This window comes from Rhinocladiella mackenziei (assembly GCF_000835555.1).
Source record: "Rhinocladiella mackenziei CBS 650.93 unplaced genomic scaffold supercont1.4, whole genome shotgun sequence".
NCBI lineage: Eukaryota > Fungi > Ascomycota > Eurotiomycetes > Chaetothyriales > Herpotrichiellaceae > Rhinocladiella > Rhinocladiella mackenziei.
In genome coordinates, this window is record NW_013550601.1 from 2087624 (window position 1) to 2111919 (window position 24296).

The window sequence follows — 24296 nt, forward strand, 5'->3', positions numbered from 1 at the left end:
GCTCTACCCCACATCACGACGGTGATTGATCAAGGTCAAGCTGCCGGCAAGCGGATGGGATCTTCCCTTGAGCGGCCAAGGATCAAACGTCACTGACAGGATTCAGTGGCACAAATGACAATCGCTTGGTTCTGCCTTCAACCATCAAGCAAGATCATCAAAGAAGACTAACACATCCCAACGCCGAATTGCTCACGTGTCTGCTCCATCCTCGCAATAGGGGATACAGCCTTGCTGGACATAAAGAGTCCTAGCTCGGGCTGTCCCATTTATCGATGAATGAGTGAGGAGGAGCTCTTTAAAAAAGACCCCACCGCAGAGGAATTCGGGTTTTCATGGATTCTGGCGCTGCAATCCTCGAAATGACCAACCCAGCTCTTGCAAGAAAATAGCTTGACATTGATTGTGAAGCAGCTGCTGCGGTGTCCTTTGACGACAGTAATCGTGCTTGCATTTTCTTGTCTCGAACTGGATGTCGAATGCCTTTGGCAGCTTCCCCATACGCAGAGGATCTAAGTGATTGCTTGGTCTACCTAGATGAATCTCGCACTCGAGGGACAGACATGAAGTTTCCGCCAAATGCTCATGGTGCAGTGATACTGAGTCTCGGTCAAACCAAGGGTCTTCCCCGTCAAGGAGTCATGCGACTTCGTTAACCTGCCACTTCTCGGTCAGTCACATTTTGGCGAAGGTTCACCAACCTATCCTCGACTTTCACAAGAAGCGGGATCGTCTTGACTCTAGCGAAGTAATTCATTAGCTACTAGAGCAGACAACTCGAGATCTTGAAAATTTGCCGCCACAATACTATGCTCAAGACATCAATTATAATTACTTCAACTTTCTGTCGGATGGAAAACAACGCCTTGCTTACACGGACACTATTCAAGATTCCGAAGAGCAAATCTCGACGATCCCCATAAGAACCACGAACTGAAAAATTCTAAGAAACGTGTACATGCTAGAGATTGCGAGGGGAACATTGCCAAACACATCAAAGAGCTGGGACAACGCAGAAATGGCCTTCCATGATACCAGAAATGCCAGTCATGCGTCTCTGCCTCGCAAGAAGTTGAAGAGGAGTGCGAAGTAGTAATGGAGGCTGAGACTATCCGAGAAGACAAAATCCCGTCTTTTGAGGTCCAACAGCTTGATCTTCGAAAATGCAATTTGGTTCATGAAACGTTCTGCAACCTTCCGGGAAATCAATGATGACTCCATGATAAGTCATTGACTTGAATATTATAGCATTTTACTAACCGAGGACAGCACCCTGTTCAATGGATTCTCTGCAGCACAACAGAGACGGCTATCATGGTCAGCCCCCCGGAAGCTAAAGAGCTGGTTCCAATTTGTCGAAATCAACATACACCAATTGTTCATTTATTGGCGTTCTCAGCACCAGGCACGCAAAAAGACCCTTCAATCCAACGATCTGACCTTCCACAACGTTCCTTCTTTGCCTTCATATTGGTCTGCCCCAATATGGCTGAGAGTCCAACTGGGAATCTTTGTCAGAAGAATTCACTTTCCCCTCGACGAGCTTGGGCAAATTCGTGCATTCCTAGAATTAGAAGATGAACAGATTGCATCTTCTCAATGAGCCGTCGTCGACGAATGGGAAGAACTACCCGCTGACGACTTGGAGACCATGGAAGATTTGCAACAGCGGTCGGACGAGTTGGCTCTCAAACAAACAAGCTCGCGACGCCAACATCAAATCTACCAAAATGTTTACTTTCTTCCATGCATGGCTTACGACCAGGAGGCAAGGGGCAAGACTTTATACGTACTCCTACGAGCTGCGTATGCGTGAGGAAGACGTTGATCCGAGATCGCCCTTTCTTCCGCGTCGTAGGTGCCGAAGAAATTGCTCAACACAGAATCGCCCTGGCCACTTCTGGCAGTTCAGATGGTCCACAATATGCTGATATTGCTGAGAACGATGACGAGCTGGAATTCTTGAGCGGAGCATCTACAAGGGCTGGAAATGTCAGTGGCTGCATGTACGTGCAATGAGCGATGTTATGTCAGAGGTTAGATATCGGAACTCAGGTCAGGAGCTGAGGCTCAAATCTATTTTCGGAGTTGAACAATAAATGAAGAAGTCCATTAGCTTGCCATCACGCTCAATTGCCCCCTTCGAAACCTCCCATCTGCACAAGTTGGATTCCCCTGTCCCTGTTTGTTGGGTATTTGTATTTTCATTTCCGCAATTCGAAGAACCCACAGTCTTATGATGAATCGTTTGTCGCACTGGAAAATCCAACGACCAAGAGACATACAAAGCACAGGCTGTATATCTGGAGCACATCTAAGGATGTTCTGCCTGGATCTGGCGTGTTCCCACGGAAGCATACGGCCTTGGTGTCACGTGACACTACCTCTTCACCGCTGTTGGTCACTCATTTCCTCCCGATCACGAGCTAGTTTGATTCGATTGTGCATCTGATCCAATTATGGCAATCAAAGAGTAACCAAGGCACTCCCGTCAACGCATTCTGTGTAGTCATGGCCGGTGGTGGACGGTATAAATGACCTGTTGATGCCGGGTGGGATCGGCATGGGATGTGACTTTGCGGTTATGACATAGGCAGACGAGGCTGTGAGGCTGTGACATGCGAAACGGTGCACAGGAGAATTCACCGCCAAGACAGAGGGAAGCTTCTTTTTTGTACCGGGGCCTACTCCTCTGCCTTTCAAGACATCCCGCGGAGGCCACGAACATTTCCACGACGTCGTCAAGTCAACACCAATACACACGATTGCGACAATTCATCAGACAGCGGAAAAGGGTCATCGGCGCCCATAAAATCATGACCTCAAGAGGGCCCGCCCGAGTCCCGGCTCCAGCCAGGCCATTGTCAACAATGCATCTCAACACCACCTACCTCACTCATGCTCACCTCCAAAATCTGCTGAAAGAAAAGATGGTCCTCATCGTCGGCACCGATCTGGACATTGCAACAGTCGTGGCCGTGGCTAAGTATGATCTCTTTCTAAAGATGTTAGCAGAGTGTCGGTGAAAATCTGACTCCAGATTCTAGATTCGGCTGCAGACCTTTCATCGACAAAACCCGGGATCTCATGCGCGTTGTGGAAGAGAGTCAGGCAGTTCTGCAAGATCATTTAGTGCGTGGAAGCCAAATTTATGGTATATCTGTCGCCATTGCCAGTTTAGGATACATGCTGACTTGGGAATTCGGAGGTGTCAACACGGGCTTTGGAGGAAATGCAGATATTCGCACCGACGACGTGCTTGGTCTTCAGCAGGCCCTGATTCAACATCAAAACTCGGCCATCCTTACCACAAGAGACCTGGAAGCAGCACCCGACGGCCATGGAGAGATGCATCCACATTCCATGCCCACCAGCTGGGTCAAGGGTGCGATGCTAGTGCGATGCAATACAAACGTCCGGGGCCACTCTGCCATCAGTTGGCGGGTGGTCAACAGACTCACTGAATTCCTTCAAAGAGATTTGACCCCGATCGTCCCGCTGAGAGGGTCTATTTCGGCGTCTGGCGATCTCATGCCTCTCTCATACATTGCCGGAATGTTGCAGGGAAACCCGGACATACATGTGAGAATGGGTCGAGGGTCTGAAGTCAGGGTGATAAATTCAGAACAAGCCCTGAAAGAGTTACGGAACATTCAGGTCCGAGCGGGACAATCTGTTGACATGGACGGAGAGGCTGACTTCTCGCCGATTGTATTGGGCCCGAAAGAAGGGTTGGCCTTGGTCAACGGCACTGCGCCATCTGCCACCGTTGCAGCTTTGGCGTTGTGGGAGGCCAACCAGCTTGCGGTCCTGTCGCAGTTGATCACCTGTCTTACATCGGAAGTGTTGGGTGCCAACGCGGAATGGACGCATCCTTTCATCGCCGCAATTCGTCCTCATCCTGGTCAAATCGAGGTGGCTCAGAACCTCCGAACATTCTTCCATGGCTCCAAACTCGTCACTGGGCTCGAGGAGGGACCGACTGAACGAACCAGGACAGGCATGGTGCAAGATCGGTATTCTGTGAGGAGCTCGCCTCAATGGATCGGTCCGGCGATCGAGGACCTGTTGGCTGCGACAAAGCAGTTGACGACCGAACTCAATTCCACCACCGATAACCCTGTTGTCAACGTTCAAAACCATCAAGTCCTCTGTGGAGCAAACTTCCAGGCCACTTCGGTCACCATGGTAGCGGAGAAAACGAGGCTCTGTTTGCAACTGATTGGCAAGATGCTCTTCTCCCAAACCAGTGAAATGATCAACCCGACCCTCAACAATGGCCTCCCGCCCAATCTTGCTCCAGACGACCCAAGCCGGTCATACTGTCTCAAAGGGGTCGACATCAACATGGCCGCATATCAGTCCGAACTCGCATTCCTCGCCAACCCAATCAGCTCACACGTCCAATCTGCAGAGATGCATAATCAAGCCATCAATTCCCTTGCTCTGGTCTCAGCCCGATATGCCATGCAGAGCGTTGAGATTGTGTCCATGATGACTGCATCAGCCATCTACGTGGGTCTTCAAGGAGTCGACCTTCGAGTCATGCACAGATCATTCTTGGGAGATGTCAAACCCACGGTCGAATCCCTCCTCCGACAGCTCTTTCCATCCAAAACACCAGATCATACCCTCGTCGACTTAAACGCAAGAGTGTGGGAGCAAGTCTGCAGTGCCTGGTACGCTAACGCCAGCAACGACGCCGGCGTGCGTTGCGAGAATGTGGCAAAGGCGACGGTCGACACTTTTGTACAAGGGCTCAGTCGCTGCTATGGTCCGCACGGTGAAGTAGATTATGCTTTGCTCATCACCGCCTGGAAGCAAACACTGGAGAGTAATATGCTCGACGCGTTCAGGCTGTCCCGAAACACTTTCTGCGAGCACCCAACCACCGCCTCCTATCTCGGCCGCACCACCAAGACTTTATACAATTTCGTACGAGGGGAGCTCGGTGTGCCGTTCTACCGCGGGCGAGCAGATGATCCGGGGAACCATGACGCAGTTGGCCTTCGACAAAAGAGGACCATTGGGTCCTGGATCTCGATCATCTACGAAGCCCTTCGAAGCGGCAAGTTGGGTGATGAGATCTTGGACTCGGTGCGAGCATTCACCGACCCGTCGACGGTCTGAGATGACGTGTTCCGCTTGGTGACAAGGGTGGAAACGAGGAGATAGCTGAATGAAGAACTCTGTTGAAACGACACTCCCTTGTTCTGATTGCTTTCGTCGATCATGCCGGGCATATTGCCGAGCTTTGATCGTTGGGGTAGTGCCTTTCCTGTATCTACAAGTCTTGCATGACCAGCTTATCAGCGAGAAGATCCTCATGTGCTTGTCGAGTCATCGAGACTCGGAAAGCGGTCAGCTCCACCTTTCCATATTTCCCACGATGGTCCCGGTCCCAAAAAGCGATTTCGTTCAGGGGCTTCCCGGCATACATCATGGTATCAAGATCACTGAGGCAGAGGTCATCCCAGACTGCAGCGTGCTTGGGTTCCGGTCTTTCCGGCGTCACGGCTGTTCTCCAGAGCTCGCCATTCAGATTTGCTGGATCTCGAAAAAGAAGAGTCGGGACAACTTGGAGGTGAAAATTGGCTGTCCCCATTTGGAATTGAATCGGTATCGCCCCAAGCACGTCTGTCCCATTGGATATCCAACGGGATATCTCAAGTCCTTGCTTTTCGGTGTATGATAGGGTGATTGACGAATTGATGTTCTCCGCCCCGAAGGTTCCCGTGTATGCATCTTGGACTTGGCGTTTCGCAATCTTATCGGCCGCCTGAATCACAGGTACTGTCACAATTTCTCGAATTTGCTCCAGGAAGGTTTCATCCCCGGCCGTCAGGATGGTAATTCCGAGTTCATACTCGGGAACCAGTATTATGATAGTTCTGTACGCAGGTAATCCGCCCGATTTCGTGACAAATGTGACAGCTCTGTCTGGGCCACCTAAGATTTTGTTGGTACGAAGAATCTCCCACGGAATTCCATAGAATGAATTGATCCCGCTGGTGAAAGAGGCAGGGTGTAGCCAATTCAATGCGTGCGTGATACCGTTATAATGAGTCAAGATGTACCGAAGAAATTTCGACATGTCGGACGATGAGGCGTATAAACCACCGGTGGGGTTCTGGACACCTTCATCAACATCCCAGTACCAGTGATGGTTCTTGGGCAGAACGGCGACCGAGTCAGCGGGCTTGGAAAAAGAAGTGCCCGTCATGTTCAACGGCTTCAGAATGGCGGTGTCAATGTAGTCTTCATAGCTCATTCCGGTGACATTGGTAAGGACCAGGCCGAGCAGTTCGTAGGCGATGTTGGAGTACGTGGACTTCTGGTTGGGGGCGAAGAGGGGAGGCTTGGTTCGCAGGTTCTGTAACAGCTCCTCTGCCGTACAGGGAACATAGTTGTTGAAAGGACCGCATTCGGGAAGGCCCGAAGATGGGACAGGAGGGAGGCCGATCTGTGAGGGATCCGGGAATTCGGTGAGGAGATCACCCTGGGCCCAGTCTCGAGGAATGCCGCTCAGTTGGCTGGCAAGCGACCTCAGGGTAACATCCTTCCAGGGAATTGTTCCGGTTTGAGGACGTTTCAAGGATGATATGTACGTGTCAATGGTATCATCTAGGCTCAGGTTACCGGCCGCATGCTGCTGGAGCAGGCCGAGCACGGTGAAAGTCTTGGTAATGCTGGCAATGCGGTACGCACTTCTCCCATCTACTTGGTCTGCACCTGGTCTTTCCGAGTCCTTGTCCCTCGCCGTATGGAATCGGGACCAAAGAGTGGACCGTGACGAAGTCACCTCAATCGAGTAAGACGAAGTGTTGAGGGCGGGGTCAACCATGAGAGTGGACAAGGAGGCTTCAATCTGGCCAAAGGCTTCCAGGAGTTCCGGACATGGTTTGCGGTACTCTGGTGGCGGGAAGGCTGGAGATTGATAGTAGCAGGCAGCCGTGACTAGGGAGACCAGCTGGGAAAGCACAAAGAGACAGTCGACTCTTGAGAACGAAATCATTTTGGTAAACCAATGGAGACAGAGCCTCGGGTCTGCCGGAACTGATTGTAGTAATTAAGATAGATTCTAGTTTTCTCGAGGATGAGGATCATGAAAGGGAGAAGAGAACAACTAATGGAGGTCGTCCTGGGACGACTAGCTTCTACCTCAGAGATGCAATTGGCATGGACCATGACGTCAAGGCAGGCAACAGCAATGACCAGCGGCCGGACGACACAATGGAGACAACTCGCTTCATAGAGCAGGTGACGGCGGGAAAACAAGGACTCCCAAAAAGAGGATGGAATAGTACAGGAACTGCAGCTACTGGTAAGCCGATGGCAGATTCGGGGATAGCTTATAGGGGTACTCCTGTGTAACAGCTGCGAGCTTCTCCGCACAAACTGCTACCCACCTCCATCTCTCTATACATTCGGCTTCAATGGAATCTCCTTGTCCCAGGGCCAGGCAGACGGCAAGTTCGTCGCAATCCACCGCGCAATCGCCGCATTTGTCTGTTGGGGCGCCTCCTGTGCCACCCAATGGCCAGCGTCGATGCTGACCTCCATATGCTTCCGGCAAAAATTCCGCATGGGCTCCGCGGTCCGTGAATTGTAGGTCCCCGCCACACTGTCGTTGAGAGCTTCGATGAAGAGCGTAGGCACTGACACCACTCCTTCATTGACCGACCAATCCTCCGCCCATTCGTAGTTGACATCGTGGTTAAGATACATCGCAGTGGGAGCCCAGAACCCGCCCTGGGTGAAGGCATCGACCAGCTTCTTGTGGAGGTCCTCGTCCAGCAGCGATGCGCTCAGTGGGACCTCAGGAGGCTTTTCGGCTCCGCCAAACCAGCCTCCATTTTGGGACACACGCGCCAGAGGTGTCACATCATTCCGGGTCTCCGGGTTCCCTTTGCGATAGAGTATCTTCATCAAATTGTCGATGTCGGCCTCGAAGGACTTGATGGCCTTTTCGAAATTCTTCTCGTCCTGGTAAAAGGCCTGGTAGTCCCATTGTGCATTGGGATACTGGTCTTCCGGGTACAGGTCTCGATTGGCGTACTTGAGCATCTCTTTGAGTCCCATTTCCAGAGTGCGGTAGGGGATGGCGAGATTCACCACGCCGATGCAAGCCTCGGGATGATGAGCCAACAATGCCCATACCACTGCAGCGCCCCAGTCATGTCCAATCCAGATTGCTTCACCGCGGTTCAGGTGCTTCAGAAGGGAGATCAGGCCGCCGACCACGCTCTGCATCGAGTAGTCTCGCTTCTCCTGGGTCTTGGTAGACCCCCCATAGCCTGGCATATCGGGAGCGACCACCCGGAATCCCAAGCCACTGAAAGTAACAATTTGATGCTTCCATGTGTCCGCGATCGCTGGCCAGCCGTGAATGAAAATAAGGAGAGGTCCCTCTGGAGGGCCACTCTCCAAGTAGGAGATCGTTTTGTCGCCGTTGCTGAAATCGTGCCTCGAGATTTCCATTGTCATCTTCGGTATATGGGGATCGAGGGTCGAAAAAGCGGGGTTATATGGGAAACTATATGCTTATTGCCAGGAGGGCGAGAGGGGTTTAAGACGGGGCCGCATTAGACGAGCCTTGTGTCTTTGTACCTGGTGGCCTTGAGTTGCTCCTGGGGAAGTCAAAGCATATTGCAGTGAACTGCCGAGGTGGAGGCGCATATTTCTGCACCAGCCACCCAAGTCATAGCGTCAAGCATGAGCCACTCTTTTTTTGTGTGCGGCTTGATCAGGGTTCTAGGATCTGCGCTTGTGGCCGACAGCCTTGTACAAGTTACCAGAATGACAAACTCCTCTATACTGCTCCACATGGTCGAATTGTACCCCTTTTCATCCACCATCGACCCTTGTATCCTAATCGGCATGCTGGATGGACTGTTGACATGGTAGGGAGGAAGCCTGATGGGTTGCTGGACCCGCAATCACCATTCACGAGAGGCTGCATGGCATGATCGCGAATTCTCAGGAGTTTGCGCAGACTGTCGAAGCAAGCAAGTCCTTGATGTCACCAGTGAGCTCCACTACTCAGCGTCATATTTGTTGGTCGAGTGAACACAAATTCCATTTTATCCTTGAGGTCTTGATCCATTCAAAGAACTACGCCGCAGTCGCAATCATCTACGCCCTGCTCTCCGGGCAGAATCTCCGTATATACATTCATCAGCCGCGCGAGACTAGCGCCCAGGAATGCGATCTTGACCCGGTCCTGGAACTGAGTCTAGTTCCAAGACCGCCGGCTCATTCCCCCAAGTGCCACCTCGTCCTTGGTGTATCCGAGCCGATAGTTCATTGCAATTCAAACAATGGGTTTGGCGGAATTGGTGGAATGTCGAACCCAGAAATGGCCATCATATTCCGAATTGCCATCTCCAACGATGGAATCCGCTGCCATGGATCCAAACCATTACGGGCAAAAGATCACGATCTCTGGTGGAAGGAGCATAAATATTAAGTCTCAGACATCCAACTCGTCCATTGGATATTCAGAATTGCGTCGAACATCTTGATACGGGTGGGTGGTATCATTTCTGGGTTTTATGATCAGCTTGGGGGCAATGAGGTTCATAACGAGTGGCATCGAGGACACTAGTCTGGCTGGCGGTGTCAACTATTTGGGATTCGCGAAATCTCATGGTGATCGTGGCGTAGTGAATGCCTAGGTAATTTTCGACTTCTGTTGCTGGGTTCACGATCCCTTTGACCTGTACATTGTCCACTCGTCCCGAGACTGAGCGAGGATATCCGGTGCCGTTCGTCATTTTGGAGACGGCAATTTTGGGTGACTATCAAATTCTGTGAGATGTGTTTCAGCAGGCATACTTCTCTTCCATCTTCGATCCCTAGGAGCTTATAGTGCGTACCGTAAGCCCCACGGGTGAGAAGCAGCCATAAATGTCGGTAATCCCCCAATCATTTTGAACATCACGTCAGAGGATTTCGTCCGAGAGAGAAAGGTCATGGATCGTCCCCGCATTTATCTTCGGTTGTTGCTAGCATGAATTCGAACGCCGCTTCGATGAGATATTGTTCGAGAGGAGGAGACGCGAGGATATGCCTTGGGCATACATCATCATGGTATTCGGCCGGAACGCGTCAAAGGCTGTATCGTTCAAATCAAAGGCGGCTTGTTTGCGAATCCAAGGGGTGGAGCTGGGTTCAACAAGTGCACTATGAGGCTCTATGGTCCACCAGAGACCTACACGGCCTATAGGCAGACTTGCCTTCAGTTCACCTCTGCGGGAAATCAGCCTTTTCTCGAATAAATGGGTTGCCTGTGTTGGCCAGTCACGTGACACGTTGCCTTGGCAACGTCACGTGAGGCTGTTTGGCTTGGCAACTTGCGCCCTTCCTTCTTTTCGTCTTGCTCTCTCTCTTAGATAGAACAACACATTCCTTCTCTAGACTCCACAGTCTATTAGCCTGAACATATATGACTCACTGGCACGAATATTTGAAGAGATATTACGAGGTATGGCTTCAAGATGACTACTCTAATGAACCGTTCCAACCTCTTCGAGTAGAGGTAAGGATAACGCAAACCAAACCCACAGAGATTGTCAGAGGGCACGATTCTGTAACGGGACCAGATCTGTCGATATCTTTTCCACAGTCTAAAGAATTTCCGAGCAATCGCTGAACACGACCGACATTTTCAACTTCAGCCCCAGGGCGGAAGCAGCCGCATATACGAACTTGTCTGGGACACTGCTTTCCATGCCTGATTGGTTGAATCGACCTTGTCCCCCTTCAGTCCGAAGCTCCGATACTCGTGATTTATCGTATTCGATCCAGCTTCAGGTAGAAAGGTTCCCCATTCCCAAGTGACGGTGTGCAGGTAAAAATTTGGCTGGTGAATGTGCACACTCAACCACCCATACCGCACTCAACACCCGGTCCGACCAATGTGGTCCAGAATCTGTTTTGGCCCTATGGGCAACAAAGTTCCGAGGCAAGGTGGACGTGGATCTTTCAATTGCTGCATGGCCCCAATCTGGTGTCTGACCCATATGCCATGAGCTTGATGTAGCCTAATTATCAGGCAGCGTCCTGATGGAAAATATCTAGAGATACCTTTCGCATTTTTCGGGATGGATCAGAAATGACAGGGCAGACCCTCAACTAGCTTATAACGCTGAGTGGATCGAAACGCTGGCTTCAGAGCCTCAGACTGGAACTAGGAAAATATGGCCGACACCTCGAGCTCACCTCAAGCAATACTACACGGTTATCTGGACGCAAACCATACCTCCGATCTTTCAGCATACTGGATCAACAGACCGACGCCATGGCCCTTTGTTCTCGCAAGCGCCGGGCTATCGATAATTCTTGGTTTCCTGGGTGTACAAGCCTCACATAAATCCTGGGAATCGAAACCCAAACTCCTCAACCGCGACAGTAGCAACGCCCTCTCGCCACCAATTCATCAAACGGCCTACATCCCCCTCCGCCGACCAAATTCGGATGTGCATCACCGGCGCTGGAGCTCAGCCAGTGGAAATACCTACTACAACATAATCGAGAACGACGCAATGGAAACATACTTTGCCGATCGACGACCTAGCAGCATAGCAATCGCACGAACCATGCACGGTGGGCTGGGACGATTCGCTCCGATCGCAACAACAATCGGGATATCCTGGTCGACAGTCCGGGCCGGAGCGGTGCTGACAATCCTGATCAAGATCACCATGGGCGAGAAACACACGTACCCAGGTATCGTCAGCATCGTCATCATGTTCGCCTCGGTGCACACGTACCTAGGCAGTCGTGCGATGCCCCGGATCCTGTACCTGCTCATCATCACGGACCTGGCCGCCATCTACGGGTCCATTGTGCTCGCGATCCTAGCATTTCTCCAGGACAAGAGGACGTCATACCAGCAGTTCGGCGTCGCAGGCGGCCACTGCCCCTGCATGCTCGGCTTCAAGACAGGCCATGACATGAAGTCGTGCAAGGAATTACCGAGCCCACTCGGCGGGGTGGGCTGCGACTCCATGTACTTGTGGTCAAGCAACACTATCCCCGGCACGAACCAGACAATGACATATCCGAAATCATGCCTGCTCTCCGTCGACCACGACACCGACCTCGACCCCAACTTGATGACCCACATGGTCCTGGCCGAAATCATTGTCGGTGGCCTAGGGCTCCTGTACGGCTTGATAGTACTGTGTTTCGCCGTGCGTCGGATCCCTCGCGTCATCGCACGTCCTGGGCAGCTTCTAGACGCATTCTCACTGAACGAGGGCTTCACGCAAAGCAGCTCTAGGCGCAAAATGCCCGGCCGCGCAATTGGAGTGACCGTATTGGCTTTCGCTGCACTGCTGATGTTCGCGGCCGTGACGATCGTGATGCACGTCCTCGACGAAACGAAGCCTATCCGCTTGTTCTACATGGACTCGGCCGGCCCGCGCGTCGAAGGCGGCAACGTCTCGGGCTCCACCAGCTGGAGTGACTGCTTCGTCGTAGATACGCCATATTCAACTGACGGCGAGTTCCAGCAGTGGTGGCAGGTCCGGCAGAGTCGGGTGTTGAGGGCGTTGGCGTTGGCTTGACTTGACACAGCATGACGTGACATGATATGGTCTGATACGATACATCGGGTAATCACTTTTGGCGCTTTTATCGCTATCTCCAGGATCAGTATACGAATCCCAGTGTGACGGACTGGCATGGTCCCTCGACTCACTTCGAGCATTTCAAGAGGATATGGCTGGAATAGCAGAAGAGAGGGGACACAGTTCTATGTTACTCTTGATTCAGGTTAACCGGCCTATTGCCTCTCCCTTGTACCAGATCTCGGGAAGCTGGCTACTCTATGTCTCTGGAACAAACATCAAGCAGGCAGAGGCGTCACAGCTGTTACTGATTTTTCCATGACCACCGCCATCTGCCAGGATTTCAAGTTCAGAAGTCGATAAAGGTGCTTGATGAATGATGTGACTCCTATTCCAACCCCCTAAGTGACATGACCTTGTAGAACCAGAGAGAGTGTTCCTGTTGGATGTTGTCCGGTTCCTCGAACCTAATCAAGAATGAAATGCTTCTCAGTCTTCCATCCTTCAATCATCAACGCCAGTGCTTTGGTCACGGGCCTTTCTTGCAATTGTCTGGGGAGTGTTTTGGGAAATTCAATCGCCGCTTGCCGCAATGCTGCAATACCAGCAACACCGTAGAAAAGAACAAATCGATCCATGGCGTTGTTCTCCAACATCGACTTGAGCAAGATCAGATGACTGGTCTGAACTTCCGTAGGGGGTGTGTTGGTGATGTGGGCAAGGCTTGACCAATAATTCACCGGCGGCCAGGGATTTTTGGCTTTTGCCATTGAAAAGTTCCGTAAAGCAATAGACGCATATCCCGCCCCTAACCCTGTCAACCGGTCGTAATGCTTGTTCTCCGTGACAAAAGCTTTCTTGTCATCCGATATCTTATCCAGCCGCCAACCCAGACGAAGTTTCCCGGCAGACGTGGATTCTGGACCGTATACGCCAAAGAGAATAGGGGCGGTGGCGTGGAATTTACACATTAGTACTGAGATAAGAGAAACACTTGCCGGTTTCATAGGGGGAGTAGGTGCTGTTCCACCAAATTTGTCGTAATGAAGACCAGAGTTGACGGACGGGACATTTCGGGGAAACTGCAGTTCCGGCATCGAAAAGATTTGTGCCACAAGTGTACCAATGGGTTCAGCGGCTTTCGTATTAACGGCGCATTCCCCAACGAATGCATTTATGACGGCTTTGCTGAACACAGAGAGGAGGTATAGAACCAAGGATGGAACGGTGGTCGTCTCCTTGTCCAGGAGCGAGAGGTGTGGAGGAAGATATTCGCTAACGGAAACTGGTGGAGAAGGGATTTCCCTGAGTGCTCTCTGTAGGGTGGATCTTACTCGTTCGTGCTTGAAATTGGCGTTAGTCTTGAATCATTTGACAAGAGACAGGAACACCCACGGCCTTTTTGTTGCCAGCTTTGTCATCGGTTAACTGCCCGACACTCGTCCGCATCGCTCGTCTCATGTCGCCTACCTGTGGTTTCAAGGTGGGATCCTTCTTGGCCTTTTCCCAGAAGTCTCCTCGGAATTCCTTGAGTTTTCGGTGGAGTACAAGATACTGCATGTGTCGTACCTCTGGATCTGACGACCAGCTCGGGGCCGCGTCTGTGGATTGTCGACTCGGCCTTGTCGAGGTTGAGATGGGAACTTTGGCGGCCACGGCGGCTTTCTCGGCTTCTTGTTGCCTGAGAGCAGCTTCTTGATCTGCCTTCGCCTTCTCTTCTCGTTGCCTCAGTTCCTCAGCTTCTCTTTCCTTCCGTTGCCTTTCTTCTGCCGCGGCCTTTTGCTTTTCGTAGATGGCCAATCGTTCAGCTTCAGCTCTGGCCCGCTCTTCCTTCTCTCGACGTTCCTTTTCCTCACGGGCCTTGCGCTCTTGCTCAGCTCTCCTTCGTGCCAGCTCTTCTTCGCGCTTTCTTTTCTCCTCTTCTTCTAACCGTTTCCGTTCTTCCTCCCGCCTTTGGCGCTCCTCCTCCTCTTGCTTGATATACACCTGGAGAGCAGCCTCGGCTTGCCGCCGCACAATCTCATGTTGAGCGTTTGCTACTTTCAATTCTGCTCGATGGACCTCTGCTTGAGCAAGTTCTCTCGCATTAAGCTCCTCCTGATGTTGTCTTCGTTGATAAGCATGGAGCCTCTGCCGTTCATCTTCCTGGAGATCAATTTGACTGAAGGCACGCTGAAGTTCAAATTGAAGTTGCCTTGATGGACTATCGTCATTTCTCCTGAATCTGGGGCTATTCCTGGCCTGAAATGGGGACGAGTGAACTTCGGTATGAGCCATCCTTAAAGGTCACGTGAATTAAGTGAAGCTTCTGGAGAGACGCTGAACCTCTTAATCCGGGCCGGCGGGCGAGACGTTTTTTGTACAACAGTTCCCACTTGGATTTTCTTGGCCTTGTATCAAGTCAAGACAACACGCACCGAATCAAAGGTGGCCGGAACGTGTACGGCGGTACGGACAGCGTGTCGGCTGGAGGCGCGGCGCGACTTCTTGTTGAAAAAAGCTCGACAACGAGTGCGAGGCGACTTTGTGCTTTGCCTACGGGTGCCTTTTCTGACTGGTTTTTTTTTATTTTTGACAGCGATGTATCGGGAACAGTGAATGCCGTAGCGAAGTCGTGTTGGTTTCTTTAGACGCGTCCCTGAGACGTTGCAAATTCAGACTCGACTCAAAGGGGCTGGTCCGAAGGAAGACCCCTTATACGGCAGTTAAGTGGGAATATGGGTTCGTCAAGCGAAAGGACCGCTTGTCAGGTAACTTTTAACGAGAGATGACCGCGACCGAAGAACTTGATAGGGAGTGCTTTAGCTGTGAGCCGGGGTACTTAGTCTGTGAGATCTGAGGGACGGGGGTGTAAGAGGTTTTTTGGGTCCAGGCCTGGTGATCGGCGAGTAAATCGGGGGCTTCCCCCCCCCCCCCCCCCAAAGAGTACCACGTATGCTGTCTCTGAGTTTCAGATGTCGAGCCCACCGAGCAAAGTAACACGAAGACAAAAGGAACCACAGAAAGGTTTGAGTTGGCTCCAGGGTTTCTGGTTGGACTCCTGGTGGGCAAAGAAGAGGTAGGTGCGCCTGCGCCTCCAAAATAGGTATTTTGGTGGAGGTCCAAGTATGCTCCAAAGGTCAGCTAAGGGAATAACAAAACACTTACAGAATCCTGCCGGGTTCGACCTGTTACTGTCGATGAGGGGCCAAAAGGCAACCACCTAGTAGGACAGCAAGAGCACCCGAAGGGAAGATACGTGACCGTAATATTACTCTAATGCGATATACGCGGCCCTTCTTGAGCACATTACCCCCATTGTACGGTACTTGTATGTAACAAAAGTGCGCCTTCCATCATAGCAGCATCGCTACTAACTGTCCAAGTCTTTCTCATCACATTCACATTCACATCCGTATCCACCTACTGTTCTTCCCATCTCTTCAAATAGCATCCATTCCCTTCCCCCATCCTTCTGCCTTATCGCTGAGAATCGTACAGCCAATCCTTCAAGTCCAAAATCGCCAGAGTCACTCTCTTGTGCTCGCTCTCGCACTACATCTCTCGGCCTCCGTCCCCGTCAAGTTCCGTTTCCTGTCCTTCCCTCGCCTAGTCTTACGTCGTCGAAGCCTGCTGCACCAACGTCAGCCCGCAGTCGCAGTCACTGTTTCAGCAATTCGCCATTGATCCCTCCATCGCGACAGCCATATCAGCTCTACGCTGCCTACCGCTTTCCTCAGGGTCCTCCATCCCGTCTCTCCGCCTCCGCAGGTTATCGTTGGAGAGTGCCTCGTTGATACCACTTGATAGCCATCGTCCTGTACGACGTTTCCATTCTTCGAGAATCTGCAAGTGCTGCACAGCATCGATAATCCATTTCACAATCTTTGGTACGTTCTGCATCTGCACATGTCCTCGCCGTGCTGCGCCGACGATTGAATTGATCCTCTCGCAATGGGAGTGCATGAGGAAACAAACGACTTGTGCTCTGGCATCCGTTGTCGTCCGATCCGACCTGAAAAAAAAAAAAAAAATAGAATATTGTGCTAAGACTTCCTTTTCCTAGTTCCGACTATTCTCTCCCTCTTTCCTCCGCCAACTCTGGTAAGCTTTGCGGCGCTTTCGTCTTTTCCGTCGAGGGTCTTCACTGGGTCGACCAGCTCGAACCCAAAAAGAGACAGGATACAAAGCTGCTTGTGAACATAACTAAAAATGGCGCAACCAGGCTCGTCTGGTGTGCCTGGTCCTGCGGGTCGCCGACTCCATATTGCCCATCGTCGAAGTCCGTCTGAGCTGACGCCGCTCATGATGGAACAACTTGCTCTTCAGCAACAGATTGAATTGCTCCAACAGCAACAACAGCAGATCGCTGCTACCCATCAGCAATATGTAAACATGGGCATGATCCAGCAGCCTTTGCAAGGCATGCCAGGTTACTCCCCCATCCAAGGGCAACCGAATATTGGAGCCATCTCTCCCAACAACAACAATTTTCAGTTTCCACAAATCCAGCAGCAAATGGGGATGCCGGCCAATCCTCCTACTCAGCCTGCTGCTCACCGAAGAAACCAATCCGCGCTTCCTGGGATGGCCATGGGCCCTCCACCAGCTCCCTCCGCTGGAACGGCCGGGTCAGCTTATGGTGATTTCAACCAGCAAGCCATGGGCCAAAACCGTGAGAATACTGGTGGTCGTGGAAGAGGAGGTTCTTCACAAAGTGGGCATACTCGACGTCACTCGCTTGCACTTCCCGAGGCAAAGAAGGCCGCTGAACTTGCAGAGAAGAAGCGAACTGCGGCGGGCTTCCAGTTCCCAATTCCTGGAGGCGGCGGTATTGCCGAAAGCCCCGTGGCAGCCACCCCCGCAGACGACAAATCGGCCACACCAACCACTGCACAAGGGCTAGGTTTGCAGCGTGCTGGCAACATCCGAAGCGTTGGTCACAGTCGCAGTCAGAGCATGGCTGCCGGAAGTGCTCGAGGCGGAGGAAACGTCGGTCGTGGAGGTGGTACCTTTCAGTTCCCAGCTCCCGCGGGCGCTGATAGTGGTGCTGCAGGTCCAGGAAATCAATCCGATCTACAACGCCGCGGGAGTCAGAGCAGCCATACGAGAACAGGCTCCCGGAATTTTGAGGGCAATTGGCGCCAGCAGAACAATCAACAGAACGCCGAACAAGCACAACAACAGATGGGCCAGTTCGGTCAACCTCAAGGAATGGGTGCTGGAGGATTCCAGCCTGGCCATCGAGGCCGAGGATCAATGAATCAATCGATCGGGTCCATGAGTGGATTCCAGTATCCGGGCCAACCGCAACTGGTTCAACTCCCCCAGGGCCAAATGATGATGGCACCTCAGATGTTTGCGGGCCAACAGGTGAACGCTTTGCAAATGGCACAGCTCCAGGCTATGCAAGGTGCCCCGCTTGGTGGACTGCAGGCAAGCCAGCATGCTCCCCCTCCGATGGGCCTGCAACAGCAACAGCAGCAGAGAAAGACTCTGTTTACGCCTTATCTTCCTCAAGCGACCCTTCCTGCATTGTTGAATGACGGCCAGTTGGTCGCCGGTATTCTCAGAGTCAACAAAAAGAACCGTTCCGATGCCTACGTGACCACCAATGACCTCGATGCCGACATCTTCATCTGCGGTAGCAAGGATCGCAACCGAGCGCTTGAAGGTGATCTGGTCGCTGTCGAGCTGCTGGACGTTGATGAGGTTTGGGGTCAGAAACGTGAGAAGGAAGAGAAGAAGAAGCGCAAGGACATTACAGACACCCGCTCATCTGGCAACAATCAAAATGGGAAGAGTGACACCGCCGCGTCGAGCGATACTCAATCCATTGCCCCAGACGGCAGCATCCGACGACGTGGCAGTCTGCGTCAGCGGCCGACACAAAAGAAGAATGATGACGTTGAAGTCGAAGGTCAGAGTTTGCTTCTCATGGAGGAGGAGGAGATTAGTGACGAACAGAAACCACTCTATGCTGGTCACGTTGTGGCCGTCATCGAACGAGTCGCCGGACAAATGTTCTCAGGCACTCTTGGTCTCCTGCGGCCCAGTAGCCAGGCTACCAAAGAAAAGCAAGAGGCCGAGAGACAGGCTCGTGATGGTGGGCATTCTCGCTCGGAATCTCGTCAACAAGATAAGCCAAAGATTGTCTGGTTCAAGCCGACCGACAAGCGTGTACCCCTTATTGCCATTCCAACCGAGCAAGCTCCTCGAGACTTTGTCGACAAGCACATGGACTACGCCAACAGAATCTTTGTGGCCTGTATCAAACGTTGGCCCATTACGTCTCTGCATCCGTTCGGTACCCTTGTCGAGCAACTCGGTGAGATGGGGGATCTCCGTGTCGAGACGGATGCTTTGCTTCGCGACAATAACTTCGGGTCTGATGAGTTTTCTGACGCTGTCCTGAAGAGCGTCGGATGGGATGACTGGTCTTTGAAGGCCGAGAGTGAGGAGACTTTGGCTACCCGCCGTGACCTTCGAAACGAACGCACCTTCACTATCGACCCTAATGGTACGAGTGAACTTGACGATGCTCTCCATCTCAAACAACTCGGTGACGGAATGGTTGAACTCGGTATCCACGTTACCGATATCGCGCATTTTGTAAAAGGGCATTCATTGGTCGACCGAGAGGCGAAGAAACGCGGCACTGGCGTCTATCTCGTGACCCGCGCTGTCAATATGTTGCCACCAAAACTCTCTTCTGAAGTTTGCTCCCTCCTACCGGGCGAGGGACGTCTGACTGTCAGTGTAATCTTCAAGGTCCATACCAAGAGCGGACAGGTTGAGGGAGAACCTTGGATTGGAAAGACAATCATCCAAAGCTCTGGGAAATTGGCATATGATGAAGTCGATGCGGTCATCAAAGGAAGCGAGAAGATCGAACTCCATGGTGCCACCGTCGAGGACATTAAGATTCTCCACGACCTGGCCAACAGATTCCGTGAAGCTCGCTTTGGTCATCGCTCAGCGAATATTGCTCCACTTCGACTACTCTATCAACTCGATGATGAGAATGTGCCAGTCGAGCAGAACATTTTCAACACTTCTGCCGCCCACGAAATCATGGAAGAGATTTGTTGCAAGGCAAACTTTTTCGTCGCGCAGAAGATCTATGCGGCCATGCCTGACAAAGCTTTCCTGAGACGACAAGCACCTCCCAATCCTAGGAGACTTGTTACGTTCGCCGATCGCATGACCCGGGCTGGCTACGAAATCGATACGACCAGCAGCGGGACCTTGCAAAACAGTCTGTTCAAAGTTGAGGACGCGGATCTGCGCAAGGGTATGGAAACTCTCCTGGTCAAGACTCTGCAGCGCGCCAAATACTACATTGGTGACCAGCTCGCAGAGGAACAGCGTCAACACTATGCCTTGAACTTGCCAATCTACACACATTTCACCAATCCTACCCGCCGTTATGCTGACATTGTTGTCCACCGCCAACTGGAATCGGCTCTGTCAGACGGCACAATCGAATTCTCGGAAGACTTGGAGAGTCTGGCCAAGACTGCCGAACAATGCAATAATAAGAAAGACTCTGCTCATTGTGCTCAAGAACAGAGTGTACACATTGAATCTTGCCGACTCATGGACAAAACGAGTCAGGAACTAGGTGGCGATCTCATCAGCGAGGGCGTTGTCATTTGTGTTTACGAATCAGCATTCGACGTCCTCATTCCCGAGTATGGGTTCGAGAAGCGAGTCCACTGTGATCAGCTGCCACTAAAGAAGGCAGAATTCCGGAAGGAGGAAAGAGTGCTTGAACTCTACTGGGAGAAGGGAGTACCATCATCGGCGTATGTCCCTGAGGACGAAAGGCCACGTGCATCGGCAAGCACCAAAGGTACAAACGGCGCACGCGATTCAGAGGCCGCGAAAGAGCGTGCCAAAGAACGATACGAAGCACAGCGAAAGCAAACCGACAGCAATACCATGTCGACTGATGACATTGATGCACTCTTCGACGACGAGGATAGTGCCTCTGAGATTACGGAGATGGCTGCCGGAGTGTCTCTTAACACACCTATTGACCGTCCGACGCAGAGTCTCCCACCATCTCCAAGTCGTAATGGAGCATCATCTCATGGACCCACAAGAACACAATCGGACTCAAAGATTCTCAAACCCGCCAGCGAAATTCCCGAAAATAATCTGACCGACAAGGAGAAGTATCGCAGCTACTTCGCCCTTCGCGAAGAAGGTGGTGAATACATTCAGGATGTCACCGAAATGACTCGAGTACCTGTCATCTTAAAGACCGATCTGACCAAGAGTCCTCCGTAAGTTTCTATTGCCCAGTATTGAACTTGGTTATCCGCTAACATTTTTGGTTTTTCTTCCCTTAGATGCTTAACCATCCGATCCATGAATCCTTATGCATTGTAATCAGATGCATAATCTTAAGGAAAATGTCATCCTCGATTGCTGGGCCCACCGAATAAAACGTTATCTTGCAACGAGCCCGGCCTACCATTGAGACTCAATATGCATCAACAAAGAAGAAGCAGATAATACTGATGGAAATCTTGGTTTGATTGGTTTGGAGAAGTGTGACTGCCTCGGGCCGAGTCGACGATTGCGAGTCTTGGAGTAATTGTGTCTCCAAGCGAGAAATGTGAGAGAGTGAGAGCAAGGGTGAGACTATATGAGAGAGAGAGAGAGAGAGATTGAAACAGAAAGAGCTATAATCAGGTTTTTCATTGAGCGTAGTATGAATAAAAAGTTCTATCTCCTTGGTTGTCATATCATCTTACCATGACTTAGTCTGGGTCGGGTCTATTTTCTAATTGTTATTTGGTTCGTATACGACCTCATTGGTATCACTCAACTGCTAGTGATTTATGCACTTGACTCTTCTGCCACAGATTCTTCGAAGTTCATGGCAGCCATGTCTTTCATGAGGCCTCTGTCAACGTGTTTATCTCCTTACTGACATAATCCATAACTCAGCCTTTTGTTATCTTCTCGAAAACGCCGACACCATAACGTCCCAAGGCGCTGGCGCATGCAACAGCTGCGGCGCCGACCTTACGCATCCTCTCAAAGCCGGCGCGGTCCTCGACACCACCAACGCCTAGGATAGCGACAGCGCGGGTTTCCGTGTGTGCATCGAGCAGGCGGCGGAAAGTCGCGACGTTGCCGAGGGCCAGTGGGTGCAATGCAGCGCCTGCGAGGCCGCCGATACCGGTCCCAGATTCACTTTTCAGCGCAGGTGCCAGAGCGTCGTCAAGCAAAAGGCAGGATCCGAGAGTGTTTGTGCAGGTGATGAAGTCCACAACGCATCCTTCGCCGGGCTCACTCGACTTCGCGGCACAAAGGGCTGAGACCACCATGTCGAACTGCGCCGCGTGCGTGTACGGAGGGAGCTTCACGCCGACCTTGGGCACAGATTCTGGCGTCACCATGCGGCCGCGATATGTGGATTTCGAATCACTAATAGCCTCAAGGTAGTCCGCGAGTTGGGCAGGGTCATAGGCAGGCGGAGGGGCATGCGTGATATTCGGGCACGACAGGTTGACTTCCATGGCGAGGCGTAGGTCTTCGTCCATCTCAGCCGCGTTGGCGACCAGAGCATACGCCATTGCGATCTCGTCTGGCGTGCCTGTCACGCTGATGATAAAAGGTTTCTTCGTGGGAGTGTCTGTGCCCAAGTGCCGCTGGCCTACAATCTCGTTGATGATGCCCAGATACTCGCTCAGCGTGAGAGGGGAATAGCCTAGCGTATTGAGCGTGGATATCGGTTCCGAGGGCGTTGTGGTGGTAGATAGTTTGGATTCCTCCCCCTTGGGGGCGCCTGCAGGAATGGTCCTGCCTGGTGTAAAGAAGATATACTGGTGGACTGTGTCGTCATGCGTGAAACCTTCAAGTAAGCTCGTTCGGATTGTCACAGCGCCGGTATATGGGCTATCATAGAGAGCTTTGATATCTTCAAGGGTGGTCGCCCATGGGCAAGCTGAGTTGAGGAGTGGTGGGTCAATTTTGAGTTTCAAATCCATGGTTCGCTTTCAGCTTGTTGTTCGAGCCGTGATCTCTAGGTTTTGCAGGACAAGATCAAGCTGAAAGGAGACCCTCGCCAGAGAGGTCCTGCGAGGTTGCCTCGTTCCCGCGTGGTTGTGGTGCTGAGGAGGCTGTTAGGGTCTCAACGTTGTCAACGAAGCCGCTGTTCTCACCGCTTTTCGCTTTGAAGTATAGGAGGGTGTCTTTTGAGGGCATTCAATGCTCTGAAGATTCCTTGTATGATCCAATTTGCCTCCAGGGCAGCTCGGGAAAAAGGATGGTGTGGTTTGGTTGTCAAGAGTATCCCTGGTGCAGCCCAGCCTTCGACCCAGGGCAGGAGCAATTCAGACACAGTTTCTGGTGATATCGCGTGGAAGGAAAGGCGAGAACAGAGGATTGAAGAAAGGACCGTGCTACTATTATAGTTTCAATGCAGTCTCTCGCGTTATTAAACCAGAGAGGAAAATGAAAGCGAGTGAGTGGCTGGAGACGTCCGGACCTAGTCGAACCAACTAATCATGGGCCACGGAAATGGAATGTCTCAGATTTGATAAAAAGTCCGCAGGAAAAGGGCCCCATGTCTACAAAGTAACAAGGCTGGTAGTTATCACTACCTTTTCGAGAGGAGATGTTCAGTGTTGCTCGCGTGTCATTCATTTTCATCTCGTCTATCGTGAACCAGAGCAATGCAATCGTTCTAAGAAGCCAAGGCTTGCCATTTCAGGCCCTCCCACGCGAGGCTGCATCCCTAGATAGTCGACTTTTTTGGGGTCTTGTGCTTTACGATAACGGCCATAGCAGACGAATGATCTGACCAGGTCCGAGGAGTCCATGCCAGTCTGCATATCGCCTACAACTTTTGCATGGCAACAACGTCGGTGGACTGAACGTGGTCCTCATCCTCCTCAATCTTCTGCTGCAGCTCGTCAAGGGAGACCTTCTCATCCTCGACGACCAAGTTGATCTGCATCTTCTTGATACCGAAGCCGACAGCGACCAATTTGTGAGCACCCCAGACGAGACCGTCCATCTCGACAGCGAGGACGTTCTGGACCAACTCATCCATATTTGTCTCATCATCCCAAGGTTTGACATCGAGGGTGACGACAGATTTGGCTGCCGGCTTGGCCTTGCCCTCCTTCTTCTTCTTGTACTCGGCCAATCTCTTCTCACGCTCTGCAACGACTTCGGGGTCCTCCTCCTCATCGTCGGAGCCGAAAAGATCGACCTCATCATCGTCCTCCGCGGCGGGCGCATCCTTAGGGTTTTGTGTTACGGCAACAGCCTCTGGTCCATAGGTAGTGAATGGCTTGGATGGGTCACCAGGAAGGGTGGAGAAGTCAGCCGCGTACGACTTGATGTGGTTGTACCAACGGTAGGCGTGGGGGAACTTCTCGACGGCGGGGGGCTCTTTCAAGGCCTTGAAGCAGACAACATCCGCTTGAGATGGCTGGAAGCTGTAGACCATACGTCAGCGGAGAGTGGCACGAATAAATTGACCTCAAGGCACGTTCACTCATTTGCAGTCAGAGATGCAAATGCTTGCGATTGGAAGTAGTCATTTGGCGGTGTCTTAAGCCGCCTCATCAACACGGACCGAATTGTTCTCATCTTACAAAAGTGACCGGGATAGGATCGTCCCAGGAGAGTTTTACATACCCAGTGATATATGAACGAGTTTGGAGCCAGTTGTTCAGAACTATGTTGAGTCAGTGCCGGATGCAAGAGGGATCC

General features: G+C 51.8%; 9 protein-coding genes across 9 annotated transcripts; 3 read left to right on the forward strand and 6 right to left on the reverse strand.

The window, feature by feature from the left end:
- Positions 1–2870: 2870 nt before the first annotated feature.
- On the forward strand, positions 2871–5130 carry Z518_05900 (phenylalanine ammonia-lyase; the record flags this gene model as incomplete). The annotated part of the gene is made up of 2 exons (XM_013416710.1): positions 2871–2986; positions 3048–5130. 2 exons carry the CDS (start codon positions 2871–2873, stop codon positions 5128–5130), a joined length of 2199 nt encoding a protein of 732 aa, XP_013272164.1.
- Positions 5131–5284: 154 nt separating this feature from the next.
- Positions 5285–7015, reverse strand: Z518_05901 (uncharacterized protein; the record flags this gene model as incomplete). Its single annotated transcript, XM_013416711.1, has 1 exon — positions 5285–7015. The coding sequence occupies one exon, from the start codon at positions 7013–7015 to the stop codon at positions 5285–5287; it is 1731 nt and encodes a 576-aa protein (XP_013272165.1).
- Positions 7016–7419: 404 nt separating this feature from the next.
- Z518_05902 (uncharacterized protein) lies at positions 7420–8487 on the reverse strand (the record flags this gene model as incomplete). Its single annotated transcript, XM_013416712.1, has 1 exon — positions 7420–8487. One exon carries the CDS (start codon positions 8485–8487, stop codon positions 7420–7422), a length of 1068 nt encoding a protein of 355 aa, XP_013272166.1.
- A 1052-nt stretch (positions 8488–9539) lies between these two features.
- Positions 9540–9776, reverse strand: Z518_05903 (uncharacterized protein; the record flags this gene model as incomplete). Its single annotated transcript, XM_013416713.1, has 1 exon — positions 9540–9776. The coding sequence occupies one exon, from the start codon at positions 9774–9776 to the stop codon at positions 9540–9542; it is 237 nt and encodes a 78-aa protein (XP_013272167.1).
- A 1425-nt stretch (positions 9777–11201) lies between these two features.
- On the forward strand, positions 11202–12572 carry Z518_05904 (uncharacterized protein; the record flags this gene model as incomplete). The annotated part of the gene is made up of 1 exon (XM_013416714.1): positions 11202–12572. The coding sequence occupies one exon, from the start codon at positions 11202–11204 to the stop codon at positions 12570–12572; it is 1371 nt and encodes a 456-aa protein (XP_013272168.1).
- Positions 12573–13042: 470 nt separating this feature from the next.
- Z518_05905 (uncharacterized protein) lies at positions 13043–14852 on the reverse strand (the record flags this gene model as incomplete). Its single annotated transcript, XM_013416715.1, has 2 exons — positions 13043–13918; positions 13971–14852. The coding sequence occupies 2 exons, from the start codon at positions 14850–14852 to the stop codon at positions 13043–13045; spliced, it is 1758 nt and encodes a 585-aa protein (XP_013272169.1).
- A 1914-nt stretch (positions 14853–16766) lies between these two features.
- Z518_05906 (uncharacterized protein) lies at positions 16767–20951 on the forward strand (the record flags this gene model as incomplete). The annotated part of the gene is made up of 2 exons (XM_013416716.1): positions 16767–20845; positions 20912–20951. 2 exons carry the CDS (start codon positions 16767–16769, stop codon positions 20949–20951), a joined length of 4119 nt encoding a protein of 1372 aa, XP_013272170.1.
- A 560-nt stretch (positions 20952–21511) lies between these two features.
- Positions 21512–22561, reverse strand: Z518_05907 (uncharacterized protein; the record flags this gene model as incomplete). Its single annotated transcript, XM_013416717.1, has 1 exon — positions 21512–22561. One exon carries the CDS (start codon positions 22559–22561, stop codon positions 21512–21514), a length of 1050 nt encoding a protein of 349 aa, XP_013272171.1.
- An 851-nt stretch (positions 22562–23412) lies between these two features.
- On the reverse strand, positions 23413–24030 carry Z518_05908 (uncharacterized protein; the record flags this gene model as incomplete). The annotated part of the gene is made up of 1 exon (XM_013416718.1): positions 23413–24030. One exon carries the CDS (start codon positions 24028–24030, stop codon positions 23413–23415), a length of 618 nt encoding a protein of 205 aa, XP_013272172.1.
- Positions 24031–24296: the final 266 nt, after the last annotated feature.